The sequence below is a fragment of the Astatotilapia calliptera genome, chromosome 1 (genome assembly GCF_964374335.1).
Source record: "Astatotilapia calliptera chromosome 1, fAstCal68.1, whole genome shotgun sequence".
NCBI lineage: Eukaryota > Metazoa > Chordata > Actinopteri > Cichliformes > Cichlidae > Astatotilapia > Astatotilapia calliptera.
The window spans coordinates 12,938,200-12,964,635 of NC_137422.1; the positions used below are offsets into that span (position 1 = coordinate 12,938,200).

A 26,436-nucleotide genomic window follows, 5' to 3' on the forward strand; every position below is an offset into this window, starting at 1 on the left:
AAAAAGTGGTATCGTGCCATCTCTAGCTTTTTCATTCTTTTTGTGTGTGAGAAATACTCAAATATGAATATTAATTAAATTGTAGTTTAAATGCACCAGTATGGATTTCTGCACATTTTCACCAAACTTACAAAATCATCAGTCACATGGGTTTAAAAACCTGTTGTACTTGGACTTGTTGTGATTGACCTCAGCTACTCTTATCTCCACATGATGGACTCAAACCTTAAACTGTGCATGTCCACAGCGTTTGTGCTGTGGACACAAACGCCATGAGTGAGAAAGAGCAGTATTAGCCTAATTTTGTTACACGAGGAGGTTCAATCAGACGCAGGTCTCATGCAGGCTGTGCAGCTGCTCTAACGTGGGTGCTGAAATAAAAAGGAGGATTCGTGAATGCCACGCACAGGTAAGCAGCCTGTTCGGAGCTTTGCGGTCGCTAATTGTTTGTCCATTTTTGACATGAAGTGCAAACAGATCAAAACTAAATAACACAGCAACCTTCAGCATTTCCCACATTAAGAACAACACGATTACCCATCTGTAAACATGTACTTTCAGTTTCTGATCATTCATAAAGGTTGTTGATTTACAACTTAAAGGATGAAACCGCGTTGAACTGATAAAAAAAATTAACCACTGGCTCATGTTTTGCTTGTTTTTTCCCATTGCATTTGTTTCCATCGATTCACACGCTGTGCAGGTTGCGCCACTGTAAGCTACGTTCACTGTGAATACGGGGAAGCAATGCAGGTTAATTGCACTTAAGCATTACACATTTCATAAAAACCTTTCTGAAACAATTCATTTTAGTCACTCGGCCTCTTACATTTGCCTCATTCATGAAAAATCAATATAATTCACCGTCTATATTGTCTTTGGTGTCAAGTACACTGCATTAACATTTTCCCTTTACAGCAAAATAAAGCGATCTCTTAGGCAACCCAGTGAAATGTCTAATTCTGAATAATACATGACATTTTATTCTAAAGTAACTTAGTGGTCACAATGTGACTAAAAGAGCATTTTAAACAGTGGTGCTTTATAAGGGGAGATTATGCTTTTAGCTGCATTTTCCTTCAGTCTTAATGGCTTCTAGAATATAGCAGATAACACTCAGCCTCACCAGTTCAGGAAAAACTCTATGCAGATGTTCAACTCCAGGAGCTAAAAGTAAGTACATTTTCGGGGGTAGGGGTGGGGTGTCTTGATATTGCAGTGACAAATCAAGTTTGCTGAGGTAAGAAATTATAGCACTGGAAAAATAGGCACACAGATGGGTAGTTACTCACAGGCAAAAAACCTTAACATTCATGGGAGGGCTGTCAACAGTAAAGCACAAGACGGCTATTTGGGATGCCATCATCGACGCAGAGCGTAACTCTGCCCGCGCCCGAGTCTTGTGCTTTGAAGTTTCTTTTCGTCTCTGATGCTTTAAAATCAGCCGACTTTAATGGTCACTGCTTTTTGGGATTCCCTTGAAATGGAAAGGATCTCCAGGTGCAGACCCGTCGATGCAGAGATTAATATTCAGTTTAAAGGACGCGAGCGCGCTCCTGGGTGTCTGTTACATCAAGAATCGTTCAGATAAAGTAACATCTAGTGATTTCGGTCCATTCATAATAAGGTACTTGTCCAGTGTGCGTGGACGTATTTGACCCTGAATCCTTTGATGTGTGTTTGGGATCAAACGTTCGGGTCCACCACAGTTTGCCGACAGGAAGAAGTCACATGCGTCCCTGAGCCAGCTGAGCTCGCCTCTCCTCCAGACAGCGGCACACCCACATCGACACCACCTCCGCATTTCCATCGTTATACTGTACGATGAAGGGATGATCCTGTATGAAGGAAAAACACAAGCGCTTAATGATTCTATTTAGAATATCTAAGAAAAGGTTGTGGAGAACAAAGCGAGCACATTTAAAGACTCAAAGTTAAATTTTAAAAAATAAAAAGGTATTTGTAAGTAAATAAAGGCTGCTGGGAATCAAAATGAGACAATTAAATTAAGGTTCTAGTAATAATTTACTTTTTTTTTGCAACAAAATTTACTGGATTATATCGTAAATCATACTTTTCACTTTTTTAACAAACATAAAAATAAATACAACATATATGACCTTCATAATAACTGCTATGTGGTAAAAAATGAACTAAAGTGGCTGTAAAAACACAAGTAATGAGCTTTCTCATAAAAAAAGAAAAAACTCAAATGTTTCCACCCATTCTACAATATTATTTTATTATCAAACAGATTGGAGCCACAAACATTATTACATCTTTATGCGAAGTGTACGGTGTAGCAGCTACTTGCATCTGAGTCATGATTCACAAAATGATAAAATGCAAACAACTTAAACGGGAACATCATAAAACCCTCTTAAATATTAATGTCCAACAGATTTGGTTTTAAAGACAGAACGTTTAAGTAATGGCTTGTCAGAGCATTTCAAACAAATATCTTTTAAGTTTAATGAGCTACGTGAGTCATAACGGGATGTGGGATGAGCTTTGTAATAAAAGACAGCCATGGCAGAAACACAGCCCAATCATGAACGCTCCTTCTGAACACATTTTCCAAAAAAAAAATAAAGACTAATTCTGAAGCCTTCTTGTGCTTCGGGAAACCCACCAACACGACCCTGTAGCCCATCGAGCCGTCAGACTCCAGCACCATTCACTTGTTACTGCTGCAGGACTTAAACAGAGATGTCACATGTCAGCGGTCCCAGTAACCAGACTCATCTGGAGGACTGTGGACCAGAGGTTGCAGAGGTCACAGAGGGTCAAGAGGTGAGAGGGGAGGAGGCTGCAAATGAGACAAATCAACTCGGACTAACCAGGAATTTTATTTGAGTGTCTAGATGTCCAATTAGGTAAACAGCGCTCTGGCCGGCCGGTTTAAATGAACTTGTCAACACTGATCTCAGTGATTTCCGTCGTGAACAACAAGAAGCTGTCAGTGTTGCACGCCGTTTGGAGGAGTTCAAAGTAAGAAGATCAATCTCAGCAAAAAAACAAAGACACACGCTCAGCTTTTTTTCACGGAGCTACGTCAATGAATCTGGGATAACAGGAGACAATAACGTATATCAGCCAATGATTAACACAAAACAACAGAAAAAAAAGATATATTTAACGTCACTTAAATATAGTACCACTACTGAAGAGTTTGATTTCAGCCATGTTAGCAGCATGTTGTCTGTATAAACATCTATTCACCTTTCAATCCTTCCCCCATAAAGACCACATCTGATGCCCTGAGTACTGTATATATCAATAAAGGCACGATTTGATGAACATTCGAATAGTTTCCGGGTTTCCAAGAGTAACTGCATAGGCAGAGACCACACTCACTAACTTCTGATGGAAACCAAGTCATTTTGTTCAATAAACAGGCCTGAAATATGACAGAAACCAATTTAGAAGTTCAAATTCAAATTCAGAAGAGCTTCAAGGGTTAATCTCAACAGTCTTTACAGGGTTGAAGAGTTAATGCAACTATGATGCTTTCATCTATGTTTCTAAGGGCTGACAAGAGACTTCTGCCCATTCATATATGAGGAAATTAAACAGGATTGATCTCCACCTGTCTCTGTGGCCAACATCAAGTCAAATTGGATTTCTAGCATAAATACCTACACAGGAAAACATGACCCAGTCTGCCTCAAGCATCAGTCCCACAGACTCAGAGGCCTACTGGCACCAATCTGGCAATCACCAACCAAGAGGGATAAACCTGCATTCTCAAGTCATGCACATCTAGAGCCCAGTCAGCAATCCCCTTAGCAACCTTTGGTTGCTAGAGAAAAGTATGAATCCCACAACTGGTTTGCAGCACCCCGATCTGTGACCAATCTCAGATCCAAGAAACAGTGAATACACACCTTTCACTAGTGACCAGGAGCTGCTAAGTGGTTGCCAACGAGTCTCTATGGTTGTGTTATTGAGTCCTTAACTGCACTTTGTGACCATCACAAACCCACAAACTTTGTATCCAAATCTACGTAAAATGTTACATAAACAGAACACATTGCCAGCTACAGTGATTTTATTTTAATCTGCCACTTATTAATTTTGACCTTAAAACATCAAGGTGAGTTCTACCTTCTTTGCCAACCTGAACATTTTTTTTTAAAAATAAAACTTTAACATTTATATTTCCTTGATCTGCAGGGCTGCAGGTCAAAAGCAAAATGCAAATCTTGTCAATATGAAAAGAACATGACTAGTGTGATTCAAATTGGAGGCAGAAAGTGACTCCAAGGTGAGTAATGTTGTTGTCAGCTGTTTCTTCTGGGGTCTTTAATACCCGCCAGCAACACCCAAACTGGTGCAGACAATATAAGATTAGTGATAAAGTAGGACAGGCTGGTCCACTTTTTTCCTCCTGAGAGCCTTCTTGTCTATTTGTGGTTACACGGGGAAATATGTGACAATTATGTTCATAAAAATAAAAATCACACCGAGGGGGAATAAAGTGATAACTTAAAAAAAAGACAGTATCAGGATTTGTTTGATTTTTGACTTTTCTGCTTTCTCTGCTCGCTGCGGTTTCCTTTGTGAACACTTCAAAGAAAATGGAAACACTTTGCAGTGTGTTTTAATCATGCACAAAATGTAGAGATTGTTAAAGACTAGGGGGGAGTCCCATCAATCCTGTTGTCCTTCTAATGGCCAGCTGGGGTTAACACAGTCTGAGGTTAATTACTCTCATATCATTGTAAGCGTGCGTGCGTGTGTGTGTGTGTGTGTGTGTGTCAGTATGAGACGGGCGGAGTGGACGCTCCTGGGTGCCCCTATGTGCTGAATACCCATCTCATCAATCATTCTTCCTTCCCTCAGTAGAGAGGGAGTGATACAGAAATAAAGAAGGAAGTCCTGAGTAATGTTTTTAAAATCAGGCTCCAACCTCCACTCTAGAAATTAACCCTAAAGGCCAGAGACATCTGCTGGAATTTGACCTCGATGAAGGTACTTCTCACAGTGCTCTTTTAGCCTCTTTTCTGTCATCACATCCCATCACACCCAAGAAATAGATGAATTATGATTAAAATGAGGAAAAAAGAACTGAACAGTGTATACAAGACATCACAGGAAGTCCAGAAAATAAAACTAAACATCAAAAGTTCAAGGAGAGCGAGTAAACTGTTTCCATGGTCAAGTTTGAACCTAAATCTGAATATTTAATCCTACACAAAAAAACAGCTGACAAATGTTCTGATCAGGTCATCCGCCCAACACTGGGCTAACACACACAGAGACAGACAACCACGAACTCCCACATTCACACCTACACCAATTAACCTAACATACATGTCTTTGAACTGGGCACCTAGTGAGAATCTGATGCTTTCCTGAAAACGTTTAAATTTAGAATAAGGAGCAGACCAGCTACCTGAACGCTACTCCCATAGAAGTCGATTATCTTGTTAAAAATTCTACTTCTTTATTACATATGACTCTCGATACTGTAGCTCCTGTTAAAAAGAGACCTTCAAATAGGAAGTACTTGAAACAGATAACGCTTAAGCAGGAGAGGAAATGGCGTATCACAAATTTAGAAGATCATCATTTAGCCTGGAAAATTAATTTGCTGCTTGATTAAAAAAAAAAAAAAAAAAACCTCTGTAAAGCTAGAACATCTTTGTATTCCTCATTAATTGAAGAAAATAAGAACAACCATAGGTTTCTCTTCAGCGCTGTAGCCAGGCTGACAAAAAGCCATTCATTCTAACATTATGGTACATGCAGTACCACTGATATTTATTTAGAATCTTTTTCTCCAATTGATCTTTCGGAGTTAACTTCAGTAATGACTTCCTCCAAACCATCAACGTGTCTTTTACACCCCATTCCTACAAGACTGCTCAAAGAAATCCTGCCATTAATTAATCCTTCAATCTTAAATATGATCAACCTGTGAACTGAACAATCTGTGAACTCATTGTTTGTTTATTTTATCTTGTGTTTTTTTTAAATTGTTCTTTGTTTTATCATTGTTCTACGATGTGTCTTATTCTACTATTTACTGTCTTTGGGTTTCTTGAAAGGCGCTTTTAAATAAAATTTCTTCTTCTGATCTATAATAATTGGCCATGTACCACTGTCTTCCAAGCTGGTGTTACTTAAAAAGTCATCTCTTGACCCAGCGGTCTTAGCTAATTATAGACCTATCTTCAACCTTCCTTTCATATCAAAAATCCTTGAAAGAGTAGTTGTAAAACAGACAACAGATCATCTGCAGAGGAATGGTTTATTTGAAGAGTTTCAGTCAGGTTTCGGAGCTCATCACAGCACAGAAACAGCTTGAGTGAAGGTTACAAATGATCTTCTCATGGCCTCTGACAGTGGACTCATCTCTGTGCTTGTCCTGCTAGACCTTAGGCAGCGTTCAATACTGTAAACCAGGGGTGTCAAACTCAAATACACAGTGGGCCAAAATTCAAAACTGGAACAAAGTTGCGGGCTAACATTAATATTTATTGAAAAAAAAAAAAATCTTCCTCCAGATATAAGAACGAATCTCTTCTTATGGACTCAAACACGTTTTGCTGAAAAACTGAATATGGAACAAGCAAAGCTTAATACTAAACATTATATATATTGCCTGTATACTACCAGTAGGCCAGCTCTAATAGTAATTTGGTATGGCTTTGCGGGCCAAATGTAATTAGGCTGCGGGCCAGAGTTTGACACCTATGCTGTAAACCATAATATTTTTATTATTAGAGCAATTAGAGCATACTGTAGGCATTACAGGTACTGCACTGTAATGGTTTGAATCTATCTAATAGAGCCCAATTTGTACATGTAAATGGAGAGTCCTCTTCACACAATAAGGTTAATTATGGAGTTCCACAGGGTTCAGTGCTAGGACCAATTCTGTTTACATTATACATGCTCCCCTTAGGCAGCATCATCAGAAGACATAGCATACATTTTCACTGCTATGCAGATGACACCCAACTTTATCTATCCTTGCAGCCAGATAACACACACCAATTAGTTAAACTGCAGGAATGTCTTAAAGACATAAAGACCTGGATGGCCGCTAACTTTCTGCTTCTTAATTCAGATAAAACTGAGGTTATTGTACTCGGCCCTAAAAATCTCAGAAATATGATATCTAACCAGATTCTTGGATCATTACCTTGGCCTCCAGTAACACTGTGAGAAATATTGGAGTCATTTTTGACCAGGATATGTTCTTCAATCCACATATTAAACAAATATGTAGGACTGCTTTCTTCCATTTGCACAATATCTCTAAAATTTGAAATATTCTGTCTCAGATTGACGCTGACAAACTAGTCATGCATTTATTACTGCTACGCTGGAGTACTGTGATTTGTTATAATCAGTATGTCCTAAAAACTCCCTGAAAAGCCTTCAGTTCATCCAAAATGCTGCAGAAAGAGTACTGACAGGGACTAGAAAGAGAGAGCATATTTCTCCTGTACTGGCTTTCCTTCATTGGCTTCCTGTGTCCATGTAAATCCCACGTCGCTCTTGGACTGCGGGCTTACATGTGGTTCCTAGAGTATTTTAAAGTAGAACGGGAGGCAGACCCTTCAGCTTTCAGGCCCCTCTTATATGGAACCAGCTTCCAGTTTGGATTTGGGAGACAACTTAAAACTTTCCTTTTTGCTAAAGCATATAGTTAGGGCTGGATCAGGTGACCCTGAATCCTCCCTTAGTTATGCTGCAATAGATGTAGGTTACTGTGGGAATCCCATGACGCATTGAGGTGTTTCTTCTTCAGTCACCTTTATCACTCTTGTGTTAATAGACCTCTCTGCATTGAATCGTACTTGTTATCAATCTCAAGCTCCCTTCCATGGCATGTCTTCTGTCCCGTCTACTTCCCCTCACCCCAACCAGCAGATGGCCGCCCCTCCCTGAGCCTGGTTCTGCTGTAGGTTTCTTCCTGTTAAAAGGAAGTTTTTCCTTCCCACTGTTGCCAAAGCGTTTCTCAAAAGGGGGTCATATGATTTTTGGGATTTTCTCTGTTGTATTATTGTAGAGTCTAACTTACAATATAAAGCTCCTTGAGGCGACTGTTGTTGTGTTTTGGTGCTGTATAAATAACACTGAATTGAACTGAAACCACAAAGACAAAGCAAGAACATGCAAACTTCACACAGACAGGCCCCAGCCCTGCAGCAGGATCCATCATGGATAAGAGTATTGGGCCACACCTCTTAACCTTATATTTCAGGTGTTTTCAGTCCCATTGCCACAGGTGTATAAAATCAAACAGGCAGATATGGTTGGGTGCTTGATTGCATCCTTTGAAAATAAGAAGTCTTGTTTTGAAGAGCTTACTGAATTTGAGTGTGTTTACTGTAATAGAAAGTCGCTGCAAATCAATTTGTGAATTTTTTTCCGTTAGACATCCCATGATCGGCTGTATGTTGCGTTATTGCAAAATGGAAGTATTTAGGAACCACAGCAACTCAGACACAAAGTGGCACTTCATGTAGCACAAAGCATGTTGCAGGGTGCTGAGGCACATAGTGTGTTAAAGTCAGAAATGCTTGGCATTAACATCAGCACAAATACTGTGCAGCAGGAGCTTCATAGCATGGGTCTCTATGGCTGAGCCGTTACCGTAGGTATGATTTGTATGTGGACCAGAACTTTTGCCCATATAGTCTAGAACCTTCTTACGGTGAGGGAACAACGTTAACCACTGTACCAACATACTCGTTGGCTTTATTATATTTAAAAACAGCAATAATCCAAAAAATAAGTACTCCGAGTACACTTCACACTGTAAAGCAGGGGAGTCAAACGTACAGCCTGCTGGCTGGATACAATTATATCCTGCCTGAGGATACGTTTGAGTCAGGCAATTGCGATTTAAATGCAAGCGTGTCAGGAAAAAGTGAACAAATGAAAAAGCGAAAATGTAAAACGAGCAGCATCTGGTTGCATTTCAATGACACTGGAGACTCCAAAGCTGAGTGCAGAATTTACAAAATTAGGAGCCGGATAAATGATACATGGTTTTTGTTTTTTGTCCTCCACAGTTTTACATTGTGGTTTCAAACTTGCCCAGGCCTTAAACCTTATGTTCTCCCCAGTCGTATTAAATCTATAAAAATGAGGCTTTTATGGAAACTGAACAAAAAATTGCTTCCTTGAAAAAGACTTAAGTTATTGTTCAGTATTGAATATTACATGCAGTAGCATTGTTTAAATGCTGAAGTGCTCAGTCTATTATGAGATATTTCTCATTATCTTAGGCCTAAAGCATCAAAATTAAGTCACTGGCACTTGAGATCATCAGAGGCAGCCTAAATAAATATAATAGCATTTTTGAGTGACTAGACCCCTCCAATCAAATTTAAAGGATCTGAACCAATAGGAACCACAGCAGATAGTCTAATTAAAAAGCCTTTAGTGAGTTCTTTGTCACATGCAGCATATCTATGAGCTGTGAGCAGAAGTAAAAATAAAGCACAAGACTTCAAGAAGTTCAATATAATATTTTTGGAGACAAAATGTTTATTGCCAGACTGCTCACATGCCTAAGAAAATAAACAAACCCTACATTAACCTAATGACCGTTATATCAATCTGGCATATGTCATTTTGAATGTACTGCACGTGCACTTGGTCTGGTGCACTTCTACACGGCTGTCTAATAATTAAAACTCTGCAGCTTAAACGAAGTATGAAACCTGTGAGGGAAGAGTTTCTAAACACAGAGTGAACAAGTGCTTCTTAGTCAGGTCACTGAAGGTGTCTGACTTTCTGCTGTAGCAGAGCATGGACAGAGGTGAGCTGGGGGAAGGACTCATTTAAAAGTTGCATTAATCACCGTCTGGCCATATCAAACTGGGATAATCACCTGCAACTGCTCCGCTCAAAAAGAAATGGCCTACACCCAGGGGAAATACTACCTAACTCTTTAATTGTTTGAAGCCTTTGAAGGGTCTGTTTAATCTAAGATTAATTTATGCGATTTTAAATAACTCAATGTATGATTAATACGCTCAGAAGAAATTAAAAGGAGTTTGAGGCAATTATAACAAGAGACTGGTCATCACCTCATTAGAATAGTGTTGGAAAAAACACTGTGTGTGTGTGTGTGTGTGTGTGTGTGTGTGTGTGTGTGTGTGTGTGTGTGTGTGTGTGTGTGAGTAAGAGAGAAGGGTAAAGAGGTAGGTAGAATAACTGGGACTTTACAGATTTGCATGCTAATCACTAGCTCCCTTTGGAAACTGCCTGGGTGAGTGTATGAATGGCCAGTGTGTGGGCATGTGTGCACCAATTTTAGTTCCCAGAGAAAGCTACACTGTTACAGTGGCATGTGACCTCAAAACACAATAATATACATATTTAATGTTACTGTCAAGAGAACCTGCTGTTCTTCAAATATCCACCAAATAATGTTTAAAAAAAAAAAAAAAAAAAAAAGAGTGACAGTGTCAGTCTCATGTCTGAGTTTCCAACTAAGTAACCAAATCAGTAGCCAGGATTCACACTCAGAGCTAGTAACCTGTTAGTGCCGTTAAGTACAACAGGCAGATACAACTGAAGGTGCATGGGAAATGAAGTACTATGACTTACAAACCAGAGTGGTCTCTCTAGGATATTTCTCATACAATCTAATAATAAGAGTCCAGTACAAATCAACATGTTATAATAAAGCACAGGTACTTTCATGAATAAACTGGATTATGAGACATTATATACAGAGTTTTATATATATATATATATATATATATATAAAAAGTATAAATGTCCACTACTGGAGAAAATGAGGGGAAAAATCTATTACTTTCCCAGAACGTTTGAAGTATTCTGGGATATATTGAAAAGGGAGAAAAAGAATGAAGAATGACTAACTTTACATTTTGAACTGATAGCTTGCTCTCTAATCCTCACATCAATGATACAAACGTCCATTTAACTTTCAATTAAGTTAAACAATAGCATTCACTATTATCTAACTTATTTTTACACCTAAACAAAAAGGTCAAATCAGGAAATGTTATATTAAAAAGGATAATGTTTTGTTTTTATTATACAAGCTCCAAATATTGATTTATATGTTACTCTGACTTCAGCCACCATTTAAAATGACTTGGCTGACGTCTGAATGACTTGAGTTGAAGCACTGTAGTCCGAGTATGTGTAAATGGAGTTTACATCAGTGAACACCCAAGGGGGAAATGCGAAAACATTTGGAGGGGAAGGTGGAGACAGAAAAGTTTAGGGAGGAGGAGACACTGGTGGCATGGTCTCAAAAGAGGTGCTTTGATACACAAGCGGGCATGTGAAAATCCTTTTTGCACATGCAACAATGTAAACATTAACAGGCCAATTCCTCGGAGGATAAAACTGTTTCCAAAGTTTTAACACACATGATAAGTGCAAGGCATGCAACTACAGTTAACACATTTTCCCAGCTGTCTAACCTGAGTTAAAATAGAGTGAAATCAATGAGAAAACCGAGGGAAGTGGACCTAAAAAGCAAAGTAGATGTAGGCAGATTACCATTAATTAGTCACAGTAAATCACAAACATCCACTGTTTTTGATTCAAATGGTCAAACTGTGATTTTAACGTAGTTTATTTAGTGTCTTCCTGTCTTTGTGGTGCGTTTGTGGTTCTGTGTGAGTGTGTGTGTGAGTGTGTGTGTGTGTGTGTGTAAGTTCAAACCAGATTTGAGGATGGTCAGAGACAAGAGGGGGTTTTCTTTGTGAAAAAAATTGAGGGGCTCATCTGGTGTCTCTGGGGTTGAAAGGGGGCTATGAAATTTGTGTGCGTGTGTGTGTGTGCATCTATGAATAGAGAAGCAGAATAGGAGGACTGCTTTGACAAGGGTGCTAAAAGGCTGCGTGAAGGCTGCTGGCTGGGGAACGAGGGACAACGAAGGAGTGGGAGAAGGGGGAGGGAGAAATGAAATGTCCATCAAATCCCGAAAAAACAACATAAGGTTGTCCGGATCATCGCTCTAGTTTTTCTTCACTCATATGCACAAATTAACCACATAAAACAAGGAAACAGATACGCATGATGATATTGTGTCCATGTAAATCCCAGAAATAAGCAAATGCTTAAAACCCTCACCAACTCTTTCTTGCCCCACAGCTTAATAGCCAGGCCAGAACCAAAAGCAAGAAACCCCAGACCGGCACAGGTCATCACCAAATACCGGCAGCCAAAGTCCTGGGAGCGAGCCAATGGAAAGTCTCCTTAACTGACTCAGCTTATGACGACAGGGTTGGGTGTCCACAATGAAAGATGCATCAGTATGAGGACAGAAAAAACACACACACTTGCCTCTCTGATGGCTCATCGTGTGATTTTCTAACTAAAGAACAAAGATTCCTCAGCCCGAGTTTATTAAATCAAGTCCATTAGTCTTAATTAATAAATAAATGTATCAAATTACAACCCACTGATGTCACTGGGTAGACTGATATTGTTTAGTATTTATCTTATTGTTCAACATACACCCACCGGGCACTACATTAGTTACACTTTGCTAGTGTTGGGTTGGACCCAGTTTTAACTTCAGAGCTGCTTTAATTGTTCACAGCATAGATCCAACAAGGTAATGGAAACATTCCTCACAGATTTTGGTCCATACTGACATGCCAGCCTGAACCGTTGATACAAGGCAGGTTGGCGCTATGCTTTTATGTTGTTCAAGCCAAGTCTTACCATACTAACATAGCAACAGAAAGTGAGACTGTTGCCAAACCAGGCAACAGTTTTCCAATCTTTTATTGACTAATTTTGGTGAATTATATCCTCAGTTTCCTGTTCTTAGCTAACGTGTCTCCTGGTACAGTATTCTATTACTGTAGCTTATCTGCTTCAAAGTTTCATGTGTTTATTGTTTATGTTCTTCTCCATGCCTTTGAAACAAATGGATATTTAAGTTGTTGTAGCCTATCAGCTTGAAGCACGCTGGCCATTCTTCTCTGACATCAATGAAGCATTTTTACCCAGAGAACTGTAGCTTACTGGATGCTTTATGTTTTTCAAACCTTAGTCTAAATACTGCCATCTCTAAATCTTGAGAAGGAAGTGCTGAAAATCCCAGCAGATTTCCAGAATATGCAGACGATCCTGTCTGGCACTACCAGCCAGGTCACTTAAAAACAAGTTTCTTGCCCATTGTGATGGACAGTAGAGCAGTTATCCAGTATTCAGTCTGCATGCTAAGTATCCTTTGGCAAGATCTCTGATCCTTTCATCAGAGAATGAGCGTGTGTGAATATTAGCTAGAAAGCACTTACATGCTGGAAAAAAAGTGGTTGTATGAGTGGATGTGAATGGGTGAATGAGGCACGCTATATGAAGCGCTTTGAGTCCTCAAGCAGAGTAGAGAAGCGCTATATAAGAACGAGTCCATTTACCATCTACACGATTCTGATGCTCAGTTTGAACTTTAGCGGGTCGCCTTGACCATGTCTACATGTCTGAATGCATGAGTTTCTGCAGAGTGGTTGGCTGATTAGATACTTGCATTAATGAGCAGTCGAACACAAAGTGACCAGTGATTAATTGGATTGATGTTTAAAACATGCCCTACGGTTCACCAGATAATAATAAAAATGAAGGACACACTTATACTACTTCTGTTCCCATTAGCTTCTGTTAACTTCGCCTTTTTTCTTTGGTAGTGTAATCAAAACACTGCGCTTCCTTTGGTCACGTTGGGATCATAGCATGAACCATTTAAAAAGCTTTTTTCTTACACTGTGCAATGATAAAGCTGCCTAATAGAAGAAGACAGTTTCATGCGCAAAGCGTCAAGTATATAACAGACATAACCCGAGCTTCAGGGATGTAACCTACGAGCAGGCACACAATCAAACGGCAGCCTTTTTAAGAACATCTAATAGGATAAAATCCCAGTGACAATAATGTCAGTAAAAGCTACACCAGTGATTAGAGAAACCACATGCTGAAACCTGATGAGCAAACTGGAGCTACTATGTCACTTTGTATGGTCACAAAACATTATTTGTTCAGTGTCTACACTATTGTGTGCATTTCCTGCATTACCTTCCACAGATAAGAAGTGAGAGTAAATAGTGGAGCAGAGAAAAGAGAAAGGGGGGACCGATGGCTGGGTGCATTAACATACAGATAGAATAGGCAAAGAGTTTTAATGCACTCAGGAGGCTTGGGGAATGGGGAGGAAAAAGGGACTAAAGAAGAGAAAAGAGAAAGACAATCAGCAGGCTGGTGTCACAAAGGCAGGCAACCATGACCTTATATCTCAGTTCATCATGGGCACAGAAAGAAGGCCTACAGGAGGACAAAATATAGGTAAAGGAAAGATGAGTGGGATGGAGCGAGACAAATATAGAAAACGGAGAACTGTGAAAATTTGAAAAAGAGCACAAGGATCACAGTATGAATATGAAAGAAGTGGGGCACAGTAGGAATATAGGAGGAGTGACAAAAAAGAAACACTGATGGGAAAAGGGATGAAAGTGAGTTACAACCACCACCTCCAAAAAAAACACAGGATGGGGAAATCATAAAATAGAAAAATGTGTTATTGCTGAAAAGCAAAATATTAAAAAGAAAAAACTGAAATTAAAAATCAGAAAAGCACTTCAACCTCACGGGTGGAGAGAATCTCGTTAAACTAGGAAACAAATAATATTTTTCTTAAAGACACGCCGCATGTATAAATACACGACTGAACAAAGAGCCGTTTAGTTTTTCCTCTAAACAGTAAAGAATACAGACACAGGGCATCTTCCTTGGAGCTCCAGTTCATTCTTAATGGCCCAAATCAAACCCCCCCTCACCAAGCAAAACATTATTATACTTTGACTAGTTTAATTATTACACAGAAAAATACAACAGGTAAACTGAGGTAAACTGAAAATATTAAAAAGGAAAATATACAAAGGAACTGGCTCTTTAATTCCAGCATTGTGTTGCTATTGCTACACTTATCCACTTAATGACTGAGCCAGCAAGAGACAGTTTCACTAACAGCTACTGAGGGTGTACTCATAGAGAGCGATGGGCGCCTTGCAGCGTCTCCGAGCACGACTGACCCGCCTCCCCGCTCCACTGCTAGCCTGTGCTCACGCTGTCCGACAATTGAAAGGCACGCTTGGAAAACATGACTCAATTAATCGCACCTGGGCAAGACACAGCGATCACACTAGTCAAATTAACTACACTTTGACAGTCAAACCTGCGACTACACCTTCAGTAGGCGTCTTTTTATCAAAGATTAACGGACGCCCTGTAGCGAATGAAAACCGAGTGTTCAGCCAGGCAGGTTGTAAAGTAACGTAAAGGTAATGTCTGACAAGAATCTGATATTTAATGCAACCCCTGTCAGAAAACCACAAAGACTGTAAAATACTTATAATCTTCCTTATGTGAATGAGAAATGACATATCAAAGGATGAGCCAACTATGCATTCAGGTAAAGAGAAAAAATAAATCAAAAACATACAAATACATCTGCCTTTGTGCCAGAAAAACCATAAAAGTTTGGTTCACATAACAAAATGTTCTGAGCAGAAGATCACAAAAACATCAAGTTGAGCTTCATTTTTGGATGGAAGCATGAAGTCCCTGTACAGCCAACACTTCCCAATATTCCTTCTTTCTAGTGTGAGACTGAGAACATGCAATCTGTTAGCAGCTCTGCATTTACCCTCTCCAGCTCACCATCCCCACAACACAAACCTTTAGGCCTCACCTCTCTCGGGACATAACTGTCAGTGTCCTTGATCCGAGCACACAGAAAACCCCGAGTGTTAAAACTCTTAAAAGGCAGTCTTTACAAACTGACAGTTTTGTGTGCTGATGCTAGAACTAAAGACAATCGTCAGGTTCACAAATGGAAGGAGCCATTTGACTTGGCTTGTATGCCTGTCCCTTATTTATATACTACAGCAGGGTCACTGCCCTTTCAGCATTAAATTTAAATGCCATTAACTAATTTGTTGCTGCTGTTATTCACCGCCAAGCTTGATTCCTGGATTATGTCAATTATTTCTAAAAGAATTCAAGAAATTTCAACATTTTAGAGTAAAAATATTAGCTTCAATGTGCCAAAGGCAAGTTAAGCAGCCAGAAAAAAAGTTACCTTTACCTACTCCCTTATTCATAAGTGGGTAGCTCAAAGTCTTCAATTTAGCACATTTTCATGCCGGATGCCTGCCTTATGAAACCCCAACGGGATCTGTGTCCTAATGTAGCCTGAATGAGCAGCGATAATATTGCAGAAAATGGTAAGTGTACATGTAGATGACTGAAAGAAAAATTTAATTTTATAAAAACATGTGAAACTGACCAAGTGATTTGTTTTTAATTTTGGAAAATGGTTGAGCTGATAATTCTACAAGGTGTTGGAGTCCTAATGATTTATGCGCGCGCACACACACGCACGCACACTTAGTTTCTTTTGTCAGCTGGTCAAATTTAAAACTTGATTTTGAACCTGAATGATGTGACTCTTGAACAACAGCCTGATTTATTCATGCTGACTCCAGTGGAGTGAAATGAATGAATTATTCCTGGAGTAGGTCTCAATCCTTCCTCAAGGTTTCTGGCTGACCTCTTTCTGACACTGTTTATCCGAAGCAAAAAGTTCATTACTGCCGTTTCCACACATCAATGCCAAGTTGGAGGGTCCTTGACCTGAAACACCTCAATCACTGCGGAAAATACAACTGCATATTCCAAAAGCTACAAAGATAATAAAATTATCTTTAATTGAATTTTTATTGGAATGCATGAATATGATCATTCTCTGTACACATTTATTCAAAACCTATATTTTTGAAGTCCTTGGAAGTGTTCAATAGGAGGATTGGTTTAATTTACCATGAGGTTATTGGGTGCAGGTCGCTCCTTGGGGTTCCGCCTCATGCTGAAAAGAGAAATACAACAGCTTAAAGCCAGACACTATTAAAACTGAGTTTCTAAGTGCCCAAGAGATGGTTTTTAGTTCTAACTTACAATTCATGCCTAATTTTATTTATAAACGAATATTAAAAAAGGAGGGAGGCTTGAAACTAAACTCTTCGCTCTACAGAAATTAAAAGCAAGAGTTTAATTCCCTTACAACCCAGTACATTTCTTTCAGACAGATATGGGGAGTATTGTGTGTTTTTTTGCAAGCGTCCTTCATACTGTGAGGTGTGCAGTCAGGTAACTTGTTAAAGCATCGCTTTGAAAGCATTATGAACATCCAGGAACAGATTGGGAGAGGATAGTACCACCACTGAACGCAGGCAGGGTGGAGTACCTCGGTCCTGAGAGAGAAATGCCCTGTTTAAGTAAATGCAACACCCATCGGGGACAAACAGCAGCTGGTATAATCAGCTTGTGAGTGCTGAACACACACATATACACATGTGGTTAGGGTGTGTATGTAGATGTTTGTCTAACTGTAAAGGTTACAAGAGGCAAATTAATCACAAGCAAATGCAGGGTAAACGTTTTCTGTGTCCTCACGCATTAGATAAATCAATCACTCCTCATAAATAAAGAAAAGCTTTCTATTCAAACACACAGGAGAACAGAGCTAATAGCTATTTCAACCACAACGCATTAACACTAATGCAGTTTATTTCCATTACGCTATTATACCATTATACTTCATATTCATCTACAGTAATCTGAATGAAACAAAAAGTCCTTCGATATTTGACCACGACAAACATTTAAAGATCGTACAAACCAAATTTACAAATTAAAGGACTACACAGTCAATAGCTGTTGAATACACATAAAGTTTCTCTTTTATTTAAATAATTAATCTAGTGCTTCAATTTCTATAAACGGGTCATTTAAACAAATAACTCACCATTGAGTGATGAAGTGAACAAACTTTTCGCTAAACTGGCTGACAGGAAGAACTGGAGGATCCTGTAAAAAGAGGAGGACAGTTTTTGACCTACTGGAGAAAAAAACCCGAACATTTACCTCACATCAGCAGGGATACATTAAAACTAAGACGAGGGTTGTCATAGTCAAGGTTGGCTGAAATTACTAAAGCAAGAAAAAACTGACCAAATTTAAGGCTGGAGATGAAAGTTGAAAATTGTCAAAGGAAATTTTTAAAATCCTGAAATGTGACTTGTGTTATGACTGACGATTACACATCAACCAAGTGATGACACGTACCCACAGAAACATTGGCTAGATTAAAGTTTTGTTTTGTGAGGTTATTTTTTTCATTTTTGAAATATGTAAAAAACAGTAATCAAACTCGGGGTGATGATGTCACACTGCTCTGTATTTATTACCAAACTTTTACTGGCAAGCCCCCGACCTCAGAAGGTTCGTGCCCTACACTTCACAATGTTTTAAACATTTGTGACGTTAAAAGACAATCCAAGTTGAATTGAACTTAAATAAAAACTATATACAATAGCATCAGGAAACTGAACTTTGGTTCAACTCAACACATATTTTACACTTTGATGACGTGCCCCATTTTTTGAAAAGCACTGCTGACACAGAGATCAACCTTGATTTTATTGTGCTATTGTTATTCTCTAACAATGTGTGACGCAGAAAATATTCACACACTTAATGCTTGCAGTCTGAGTTTAGAAATAAGATTGGATTTTTTTTTTCTATTTCTCTCCTGAAATTCTGGCGAGGGGACTAGTTACGGTCTAAGGTTTTAGCAGAAATGTTTTGTCTACCAGAACAAAAACACACAACACAGAGAAAAAAAAGAAATAATTTGACCGTGTCCGGCATATATAGCATAACCAACAACAGCATAACAACACTAAATCTGCCACGTGGGCGAAAGTGCTGGTGCTGCTAGAAAAAGGTTTCCACACGCTTTCGTCTCAAAGATGCTCGAGCTCAGCCTTCCCCAACCTTTTTTGCGGCATGTATGTCCGACAATATTTTCAGACAATATTTTATTACCTGAAGGTGTCACGGATAAATACAACAAAATAAAACCGGTACCGGTACCAAAAAAAGAAGATTTATTCATAACACACGGGAAAAGACCCAGGGAGACCGAGTTAACGATAAAAACGTTAAAAAGTAACATTAAAAAAACCATAAAAACAATAAATTTCACACCCGAGCCTCAACTCTTGCGGCCCGGAACCAAATAGGTCCGTGGCCCGGGGGTTGGGCACCGCTGCTCTAGCTGAATGAGATCAAGTCATCATACTTAGGACTACAAGATTATTGAGATTGTTTGTCATCATTATTCACTGATTTTAGTACCAAAAATGTTTTCGTGCAGATTCATGTTAACACAACACTGCTTTCAAAACAAATCAGATCCTATTCATGAACCTAAACTCAGGGCTTCTCTTCAACAGAAAATAAAAGATCTAATTTAAAAAAAAAACTATTACCAAAAAGTAATTAAAAATTAAATCAACATGGCACTGCTGCATTCATGAATAAGGTCTGCCAGATATTTTTCACCTAAGTGCATCTCCTAGAAGCAAAATATAAATTCTTTCACGCCATTCACTGCGTCTGCATGATGGAGGTGACACTTGATGCCGCTTCATTTCTCCTGTGGCTCGTTGCATTTACTGCAGGTTTTGAGAGGATAACGTGTCTCTTGTCCAGTAAATTGGCCCTTTTTCTGCTTTGAGGGACAAGCTCTTCTGCTGGGCCAAACATCTGAAAGTAGTTGTACATCTGTGTTTAATGCAATGCTACTCATCCAGACTAGTCTGGGAAACTTTAAGCTGCACAGTGCAAGGACCAGCTGTGATTGGCAGGCACATGGTCAGGTGTCGATGCAGGGAGCGCTTATTAGATGCCAACATCCCTGGATCATGTTCTTTAATTGTAAGCAGTCCAGCAGAGAAAGAGGTGGAATAAGACAAGATTTGGATGTCAATGAAAAGATCATCAGACCAAAGGGAAAAACCTTTAAAGGAAACAGCTGTATATTTGGTGTGGAGCCCTCAGCACAACGCACACAACTAATTAAGAGTCACCTTTTGAAAACGAGTGCTCTTAACAGGACAGAAATTCTGTTTGATGGTTACTAAAACAACCAAATGATGCAAAGCAAAAACTTTTTCTACTTTTTATTTTCCTTGTGCCTGCCAGGTGAACAGCTGTGGAGGTACCTGGTGGCACACAGTATGTTTAAAGTCAGCCTGGTGGGGAAAATGGACTATTTAAACCCACTTTAAAGTATAAGAGTAAAAGGAGTGTGTTACGGTGCTGATAGAATACAAAAATGTTATTATATTTTATTATATTAGCAGATATCTAAAGGTGCACACAGACACAAAGATGTTATGGTAACGAAGCTCTTTGAAGCTACCAGGATGAATGTTAAATTTGTAGCATTCAATTTATGTAGGAGAAATATCTGAAAGATTATTCAGTATTTTTGACATTGTGGTTTTTTGCACTCCTTTACTTTAGAGAAAGTGTACACAAATCTTTTGTGCAGTTCACCTCACTTTTATCATTGCAGGTTTTTGTTCCAGGGAAATATGTAACTTAAAAGATAAATAAGAAGCTAAAATAAAGACAAATTTTTTTGATGTTTTGACATCCCTTTTAATTTAATTCTTAGATATTAAACACACCTTTGAAAGCAGTAAGCTCCAAGGCTGGAAAATGGAACAAACACATAAGTGTCCTAAACTGCAGCTGTTACAAAACTGAATCAGTCCACACAGGCTGATAAAACAGTCGTCTTTAAAGCAGCCTGGTCTCTATAGCCAAGTTACCTCTTCATCACAACTGTATAGTGGTGATTTCTTTTTTCTCAATAACTCACATGTTTGATCAAGGACTAAAGTTAGGAGAACACCACTTTCACTGACAGGTGGATGATGACACAAAGTCAGCAGAGATGAAGCCTCTTCAAGGTGCGTGTGGCGTTTTTCGTTACTTGGGAGTATTTTAATGGTGCTATCTGGGAAATATTATGGCTTGCTGTGTGGGTTTCGGAGGTGAAACTAGTAGTGCACGAATAATTAGCAAATATGTGTGTTTGTGCATTGCAGCCGATAGATGCAGTTTCCTAACTAAACCCGATCAAGCTTGAAAAAAAGCAACACAGTGGTGAGAAAAATGCTAAGCCTAAGGCTACAAAACAAAACTTAACAAACCAATAGGTCACGTAAGGTGGCTACATTAATCTTTAATAAAGAGTCTGAGCTTTATTTACCCATTTTTCAAACATATCATTTCCTATGAATCTTTTACCTACACTGAGATAATCAATAGCAAAAGCAAAGACATGCTTTAGGATTAGTATAAGGATGCATTTAAGATCGAGTTAACGTTATGTTAATGTTACAGGGTGTCAAAAACTTTGAAGTCATCTAAGTGTGTATCCCTCTGTGTGTGTGTCTGAGTGTGTCAGGCCCGCTGCCTGTTGTCAATCGAAGTTCTATGAACCGTGTCATGTAGAACAGCTGTGCCCGACTGACCCTCCATTACAGCCCTTCACCTCATTACTCCATCCACTTTCCCACTCTTGCTTTATCCCTGCCTTTGGCTGCTGGCACGAAAACCTCCCAACACAGTATATTATTATTTTTACACATGAAATACTTGGAGGAAAAGTCTAAACCACTTTACAGCAGCAACCTTACTAAATTAACATCTGTATTTACTTTGTTTCCAACAATACCAGCAAGCAGTTGTTGTATATACATTTGGAAGATGCTGTTATCTGTAACTCTAAAATTTTACATACACAAAATGTGTTGTGCTTGGATATAATAAGATCGGTAGATGCCGCAGGTGTAGGTCAAGTTTTAAAAACATGTAGTGCGGCGTCATACAGAGATGATGCAGAGGTCTTAAAAAAATGAAATAAAGCAACTACTCAGATATGCACAAAACTCATACAGCCCAGGTTCAAGACCACGCATTCATTCAAATGCAAAGAATTAAACCTCTTTACATCCGAGACCCTGCTGTGCCATTAAAAACACCTCTGGGCAGTGTTCGCCATTCCTTAATGCTCTGATCGGCAGGCTCCCGCAAAGCATGATGCATGAACCCATTTAAATTAACAAAGGAATGGATTCCTTCTAATCTCAGTGCACTTCACAGTTCTGCCGCTGCTTGGATGAGCAATATATCATAGCGCACACACAAAAACACACGTGCACAAACAAATGCCCTTGAGCACGAAAACCCACAAACGTTAGTATACACTGTTTACAGAGACAGAGCACCAAATAATTTGCTATCGCTATATTTTGGTGTACACACAAACACAAAGCAACAATCAATTAGGTGCACCGCACACATAAAGTCTTGACTATACAACTAATGTATGTGTCATGTAGGCTAAATCTGATGCAAAATTCCTGTCTGCACTTTTCAAACAAATCTGCATGCAGATATAAACATGCACATTTATGCATGTATTCATGTTTCCACCTGAGAGGAACACTGCTGCAGCTTTGATGTGGCAGCAGGCGATGGCACAAAAGACAGGCAGGCTGATGAAAGTGGCTAGTCTGCGTGAATTAGTCCTCTGGTTGTCAATGTGCACCACTAGGAGACAGAACACACACTACGAGGGTACAAGGGTACAAGTAAATATACATGTCATTGCCATGAAGCAATTATTAGGCAAAATTAGATCAGTAATTACAGGCTTGAAAATAAAGTGGGAGTTCTTTATTAGTGGAGCCACTTGCTATTCAACAAACAGAGGAGAGAGGCGCATTAATGAGGGAGGACAGCTTACAGATGGTGGAAACAACTGCAGAGAACTTCTAATTCAAGACCCTGCCTGAGCAGGGTGAGCATGCCGTTTCTCTAGCATGCACTCATAACAAGGATTTCCAAAGATGCAAGTACGATGCATTTAAGTGGAGGACTGGCATGTTAAAATAAAAATTAAGGGAACACTTAAAACACATGTTCTAGCAGAATATCTTTACTAACATGCATTGTGCAATCCGATCAGCATGAAGTGATGAAACATCAGTGGAAAACAAAATCATCACAGCTCTGAGGGCTGGATTCAGAAATCAGATCAAACATCAAAGTTAAGATTTTTCAAGTGTTCCTTTGATTCCTCTTTGAGCAGTATACACGTATATAGAACCACTCTTCAGGATCAATATGAATTATACCCAATTTTATAATTTACTTATACTGGTATTTATACTTTTGCTGATGATCGGAAAGGTTTGTATTTATGGCATGAATGCAGCATAGATTCAGTGCAGAAGTGCAAATGCCCCTTTAAGTGTCTTACATACAAATGTGTCATTTTGAGAGTGAACACTAACAGTCCTTAGAAAGAGATATTCAGTGTGTTACTAATGAGATTCAGCCTCGAGTGTTTTATAGCTGTTGGGTTATGGAAAATTTTGGCGTTTTCCAAATATTGACCAAAATCAACCTAATTTTTTTTTAAAGCATTAAAACAACCTTATAAATAAAATCAAGATAAAGTGGAGGTGATGTAATGTTACGTTAGGCAAGTCAAAAATGTGTTTTCTCTAATGCTGGCAAATTAACTGTGTAAGCTGTCAACAACGACTACATGTTCTTTGTTCATGAATGTCAAAACCATTTTCTTGTCTAAATAAATAAACTCCTTTACTTGAGCTGAAACCACAGTTCTTACTACCTCTACTATTCTGTGTAAGTAAATCCTTCTTTCAGCTGCTCCCTTATTCAGACAGCAGATTTATGATCTGGAAAATGTTTATGCCGCATGCTACTTCCTCACGCAACCTTCTCAGAGATTTGCATCTCCTCCTGGGGAGCAAATCTTTTGTGTGTTGGATAAATGTGTAAACCACCACACTACAGAATCAGCGGTAATCAGCAATTTGAATTTTGATCATTTGTTTATTTGGCCTATATGTTGAGGGCATACCTCAATTTAGGTTCAAAATGAAAGAAATGGAAGCCAAACCACACACATTTGTACCTAATATTAAAAGCTCCACTCACAAGAGCACATTCATTCAGCCAATAAAGCAACTTTCAATTTCCCAGTGGGTTAAGTCACATACAATATCCAAAAAAGGTTCACATGTACAGTACAGTATATAGTAATGAGCAATATTTACAAAATGCCAGGGAGTCAGGTGTAATTTATCACACCTGCCATAGTGTTGAGTCAGGTGTGTCTAAACTAATTAAAAATACCTTTGTATTAGAGTAGCTGCTCCATGTGACGTGTCCCAGCCCAGTTATTTGGGTTTAAACAAAAATAAAAAAGGGTTTATACAAGTTATGCCAGACTCTGAACATCCAAGTGGGAATTTATGCTTCAGTGGGAGATCTACACTGTAGGTAAACGGTAACCGCGAATAGCTCTAAAACTCTACAACGTAACCTACAGTGTAACCTGATGTGCACCTGGCCTGTTCACAACCGTCGAGTCCTCTCCCCTGTTCATTTCTGGTGAGTTTTTTAGCAGTTTTTGAACAGGACAGGGAGAGAATTACAATCATTGCCTCAATATAAGAAACAATAATGATAGTAACAACATAAGCACTCAAAAAAAATCTGTAAATTCCTGGAGGGAGAGGGAGCTGAAACTATCTGAATGTACAAACTTGATGCATAAATGTGTTTTCCTTTGGAAAAAAAAAGAAAAAAGAAAACAACAAAGAGCGAGGACCCCGGAGGGAAGAAAGTCGAGGCATTTCATTTGTTTCTATCGGCTGGCACTGCATGTAAAACACATAATTAACACATAATGCACCACATACAGCCATAAACGCTGGCAACAATGTCAGCCACTTTACGTAGCTTATGTCATCGGCTCTGTCGAGACTCAATGCACAAGTCTAAATCGGGCGTAAGTGGGAACAGATAGATTTCATCAATGCAGCGTCAACTGTCCAGAGAGAGGTTATCCTCTTGTCTCTTCCTCCAAAGCACTGCACTAGCTGGGACGGTACGGCACGGACAACAATGAGAGCTCTCTTGCCTCAAGGGGGAGACGAGAAAGGGCACAGAAAAATAGTTTGAGTGATGGCTACGTCTAGCTGACTAATGAACAGTTCAGCCCAGGTCAATCCATTACAACCGAAAGCATTTAATTATTAATTACGGCCAATCTATAGGCAGTTAAGGACAAGTGACATTGTATGTTTAATGTGCGATATAGCTGGTGATGGGGGCATTGCAGGAATGCTTTATGCTGTGTAGCCATTTTGACTGTTCAGCAAAGAAGCCAGCTTAAAAGAAGAAGAGGGGAGGGGAGATTATTATTCCTGCTTATGATGTAAATGCACACAGAGTGAGCTTCTATATAATGCATATTTTTGTGCACAGCAGCATCTCAATGTATCAAGAAACTGTTCAAGATTGACTTGAACAAGGTTTGGTTTCACTATGATATTTTGTCCAAGCTTGCATTTTGTATTAGAAAATGGAAAGTCTTAGAGCATAAAGAAATTAGATGAGAACGGGTACCTGAACGCTGTCACTGAGGAGATTGATCCGTTGGCTTAAATAAATTCTTATAAAGTCATTATTATGTCTTTTTCATCTCTGACATCCTTTTGCTTCTACGCAAATTACAAAATTAAATAAAACTTTATTGGATGGCTAATCAGTCGCTGTGGTCTGCAGTGTGCGCGCATCATTATCAGTCCTATGAGTCTTTGGTTTGATGCTCCTGTGAGTCTTCTCTGACTTTTTTTTTTTAAGACACAATAATAAAACCCAGTGCAGTAAGGAGAGAAAGCCTGGTTAAACACATTTTTGCATACACTAGTACACAGAATTGAGAGCTGCGCTTTGTGTGTACGTGTTACTCATGACAGGTCCAACCTCTACAGTAATGTGCATGTGCATATGTGTATTGCCTGAGGCAGTCGCGTAGGGTGAAGGGTTGAGTGAATGGGGAGCAAAGCCGCCTGAGTGGTTTGCTTCATTAGGAAACAAAATATAAGCTTTCCGGGCCATTAGGGCTGACTTTAGATGCAAAAGCACATAAGACGACGACTCACCTCATCAACAATGCATTGCAGTAACTGGAGAGGCTGGAAAAGGAGAAGCACAGGGAGAAAAAAACATGTTAGCTTACATGGAATTTCTTGGCAATGGAGAAAATCAATAGTGTGATATTAAAAAAAAAAAAAAGTATCTACCTAGATTAATCAAATTCAGTGAGCTCAGGCAAACCACCATTCAGCTTCTGAATGTTTTTATTATTCCATAATGGCACCTAATGTAATACTAGCAGTTTAAGCATGATCCAATATTTTTCTGCAAAAATGGAATTTGATGGGCTTTTTTTTATTATTATTTCAAATGAGAGAGTCAACCAAGAGTAACAGACTTCAGAGTTGTAGACCTCTAGCTTCTTATTCCACTGCAATAAAACTTACCATTAAAGATCCTTGGTTTTTCTGAATCTGTAGGGTGAGAGAGGGAGAGAGAGAGAGAGAGACTAGGCAATATGTAATTAGCGTGTCATAATCAAGACGATGCACTTGGACACATTATGATCACTGGGAG

At 39.1% G+C, this 26,436-nt stretch overlaps 1 protein-coding gene across 4 annotated transcripts in view; it reads right to left on the reverse strand.

Annotated features, from left to right (window-relative positions):
• Positions 1-835: 835 nt before the first annotated feature.
• map2k5 (mitogen-activated protein kinase kinase 5) overlaps positions 836-26,436 on the reverse strand; it is a 56,482-nt gene continuing 30,881 nt past the window's right edge. Inside the window, exons 18-22 of one of the 4 annotated variants that reach the window (XM_026163240.2) lie at positions 26,307-26,333; positions 25,926-25,958; positions 17,825-17,886; positions 16,840-16,885; positions 836-1,838 (exon numbers count right to left, since the gene is read on the reverse strand). In XM_026163240.2, coding sequence (XP_026019025.1) covers positions 1,728-1,838; positions 16,840-16,885; positions 17,825-17,886; positions 25,926-25,958; positions 26,307-26,333 — 279 coding nt within the window. In that variant the 3' untranslated portion in view covers positions 836-1,727. Of the gene's footprint in view, positions 1,839-16,839; positions 16,886-17,824; positions 17,887-24,701; positions 24,899-25,925; positions 25,959-26,306; positions 26,334-26,436 lie in introns of those variants that run through there. The other 3 variants (XM_026163249.2, XM_026163254.2, XM_026163258.2) reach the window with 3 other exon arrangements.